The sequence below is a fragment of the Pneumocystis carinii genome (genome assembly GCF_001477545.1).
Source record: "Pneumocystis carinii B80 chromosome Unknown supercont1.25, whole genome shotgun sequence".
Taxonomy (NCBI): domain Eukaryota; kingdom Fungi; phylum Ascomycota; class Pneumocystomycetes; order Pneumocystales; family Pneumocystaceae; genus Pneumocystis; species Pneumocystis carinii.
Genome location: NW_017264737.1, coordinates 1 through 3,475, shown reverse-complemented (window position 1 = coordinate 3,475; position 3,475 = coordinate 1). Strand labels below are relative to the sequence as shown.

The following is a 3,475-nucleotide window of genomic DNA, read 5'->3' as shown; positions in this document are numbered from 1 at the left end:
ACCCAATAAAGCATAGTTTCGAACTAAGATGGTGTGTTAAAATTATTAAAACTTCATTTCATTCATTTACATTTCTATTATATATAAACAATGGATATATGCACATTTTCATTCTATTAACATTTTTTTCATTCATTTTACATCATCCCCATAACAATCACTCCCAACAATATTATTTTAATCATATCAGGAACTCTTATTTTCATCCCATCATTTGGTTTTACTTCTTCTTCTTCTTCTCCTCCTTTGTCTGTCTCTTTCTTTGAATCAGTAGTACATTTGGTAGGTTTGCACTTTCTCATCGACGTCAACGTCACTGTCGACGTCACCGTTGACGTACTCGTTGTCGTACTCGTATGCAATGACGTACTCGTCACCCATGTATCTGTCGTCTGTATCATTGTACACTCTTCTGTTACTTTTCCTCCACTTCCCGGTTTGGTTGTCGTAGTTGTTGTCGTAGTAGTCGTGGTAGTAGTCGTGGTAGTGGTCGTTGTAGTGGTCGTCGTAGTGGTTGAGATTTCTTTTTGCGTCTCTGTATGATGAGGCTTAATTTCTAATGGTTCCAGTTTACATAAAGTGTCTATATTTTCGCAAGCTTGTTTAGTATCTGGACATTCCACTCTAAAACCGCAATCTAGTTGTAAAGCATTGCATTCTTCTTTCAATTCCAAATACAATTCCAATGCTATCGTCGTTGCATCAAATGCTTTGACCTCTGCTTCTGATACTCCTTCAGCTACATATGCTCTTTTAACGAGTCCAAATTTTGGATTCTTCGCCGTTCCATCTGTTGTGCCTGGTGTTCCACTTGATGTAGAAGATGATTCTGGTGATGAAGGTGGCCCTTGTGGTGATGAAGATGATCCTGCTTCTGGTGCTGCTGGTGCTGCTGGTGGCTGTGCTGGTACAGAACCACTGCTATTCTGCGCACTTGGCATTACAGTTTGTCTAGGTCTTGATAGCAATAACTTAGCTTCCTTTGTAGATTTTTCTGCCGCCTTTTTGAGCTCATCGTATTCATCTTTCTTTCCCTTCAACTCATCTTTCGCTTTATTCAGTTCGGTTTTTAAAGTAGGACATCTCTCTTTTACTTTTTTAACTAATTCCGCGCAAACAGTTCCCAAGGCATTAGCTTCACACTTAGTAAGCAGAATTTTGAATGTATTATCCTTTTGCAACTCAGCGCAACGCTCTTCTAATGCTTCTTTACATTTTTTTTCCTCGCTTAAATTGCCTTTCAACAAATGAGTCAAATCATCCTTCGCTTTCAACTTTTTAAAGGTATCAGTGCATTTTTTTTCGAGTTCATCACAGTTATGATTATTGCCATTGTCTTCTTTTCCCAACTGATCTGGACAATTCCCCACAAGTTGGTGACAATGTCGGCCCCATGTTGTGCAGAGTTCTTCAAGTGTTGCTTCATTTCCATTTGCTCCAATTTTTTCTAGAATTTTTTCATTCTTGATGTTGACTTTTAAACTACTACAATCTTGACTTGTGTGGAATACCATATAACTACATGTTTCTTCTGGTAAAGCACATGAAACACTAAATGAATTCTTTCTCCTCCTATATAAAGTATTACATTTCTCATGCAATACCTTTGTACAGTTTTCCTGAATCATTAACGAATCATTCTTTCTTTCTAAAAATACTTTTCTAAATCTTTCTGTAACCTTAAAGTATTCACAGCGTCTTTTCAATGTTATACACTTTTCTAAATTCAATAATGAATCACTACTAAGTTGATCACACTTCTCTCCCAATTCAACACAATCCTTTTCAAATGGAAAATCCCTTTGATCATCCAAAAGCGCACTTAACTCTTTGGATTGGAGAAAAATATCATTTGAAAGCCCATAACATAGTTCTTTAGGATAAAGACATTTTGAAAGGTATCTTTTATCTTCTTTAAGTTTTGTACAGTTTTCTACCACATATTTTTTACAATCTTTAGGATCGCTATAAAATCTTACATGACCAAGCTTTCCCTTCAATTCCTTTTGAAAGAACTTATTCAACATCCTGTCTTGTCCCTTTTTATAGCACGCTGCTCTTGCATTTTGACACGCTTCATCAATCTTATTATTACACACATTTTCTAAATAGAAACATTCCGACTCAAGTTCTGCACACTCTCCTTTTATAAAAAAGGTTGGAAGCTTTACCCACGATAAAAGATCTGATTTTTCATCTTCTTTAAATTTTGTAGACAACCCTTTCACATAAAGATTTAACTTGAGTTTTGTACATCTTTCTTTTACATCTAGTATTTTTTTGCATTTTTCTTGTTTATCAGCATCTTTGCATAACTCCATCAAATCAGTATTCAAATACTTAGAAGTTTCACATTTTTTTAACGCTTTTTCGCATTTCTTCCCTGCATCCTTATCATTCTCATCTCTGCTCAACAGTAGCAAGAGATCTTGCAGAAATTTTGTACCTGACTTCCTTGGTAGATCCACTCCTGATTTTCCAATAATAATCCCATGTTTTTCCGCGTTTTTATACACATCATCCAACCCAATACTTCTTAACAACGACGCCTTCGGCTTGACAGGACTAAAATCAGATTCCGGCGCTTTATATGTGATTCCTTTTCCCTTGCATTTCTCCTCAAAGTCCTTGCATTTCGCACCATCACACGCTTCTCCGTAAAAATGACATTTCTCAAGTCTTTCATGACACTTTTTCTCTAATTCGCCATCTTTAAGCTCTTCTTTTAAAGGCTCGCAAAGATCCTTCAATTTTTTTTTCAGCTCTCCACACGTTCCACTCGGATCAAGGCAAAAAGTCATCAATTCGTCGCTTTCTCGGCTTAACACTGAGCAAACAGTTTTCATCTTTTCTTTACATTCACCATCATTTTTAGCTTCCTTTCCGAGCGCCCTCAAAAGGAGCTCCTCTGCCACCCTTTTACGCTTCAATTCGTAACATCCTTCCCTCAACTTGACACAGTTCTCCTTAAGACTAGCTGGGTCTGCTTCCTCTAAAAGTATACATTTTTCTTCATGTTTTTTACAATCTTCATCTTTTATGTCTTTCAATGCATCTTGAAGTTCCCCTTCAAAATCTTGCAATTCTGCTTCAACTTTGTCTTTCAGTTCTTTGCATTTATCCTGTTGTTTTCCATCTTCACAAAATCCTTTAACTTTCTCATTCACATTCAAACCACCATCTACTTTCTTCAAATCTTCACAATATTTCTTGAGCTCATCTTTGCATCCGTTCTCATATTTGTCCTTCGCAATGAAAGCCAAAAGGTGTTCCTCCTTAATCTCATCTTGTGCTCCTTGTGGTACTTGTTGTTGCCTCTTAACCGGCCGTGCCATTGCCACCCCTTTGTAGGGAGATTAAACTATTGTTTCTAAGTTGGATGTGGGCAGGTGAGTGAAAAGTTGTTTTGAAACGATTTTTTTACAACTTAGAGTTGTTCTTATCATTAATCATAAACTTTAGCTCTGCGATAAGC

General features: G+C 36.7%; 1 protein-coding gene across 1 annotated transcript; it reads right to left on the bottom strand.

Annotated features, from left to right (window-relative positions):
- Positions 1 to 137: 137 nt before the first annotated feature.
- Positions 138 to 3,335, bottom strand: T552_03708 (hypothetical protein; the record flags this gene model as incomplete). Its single annotated transcript, XM_018372057.1, has 1 exon — positions 138 to 3,335. The coding sequence occupies one exon, from the start codon at positions 3,333 to 3,335 to the stop codon at positions 138 to 140; it is 3,198 nt and encodes a 1,065-aa protein (XP_018224167.1).
- Positions 3,336 to 3,475: the final 140 nt, after the last annotated feature.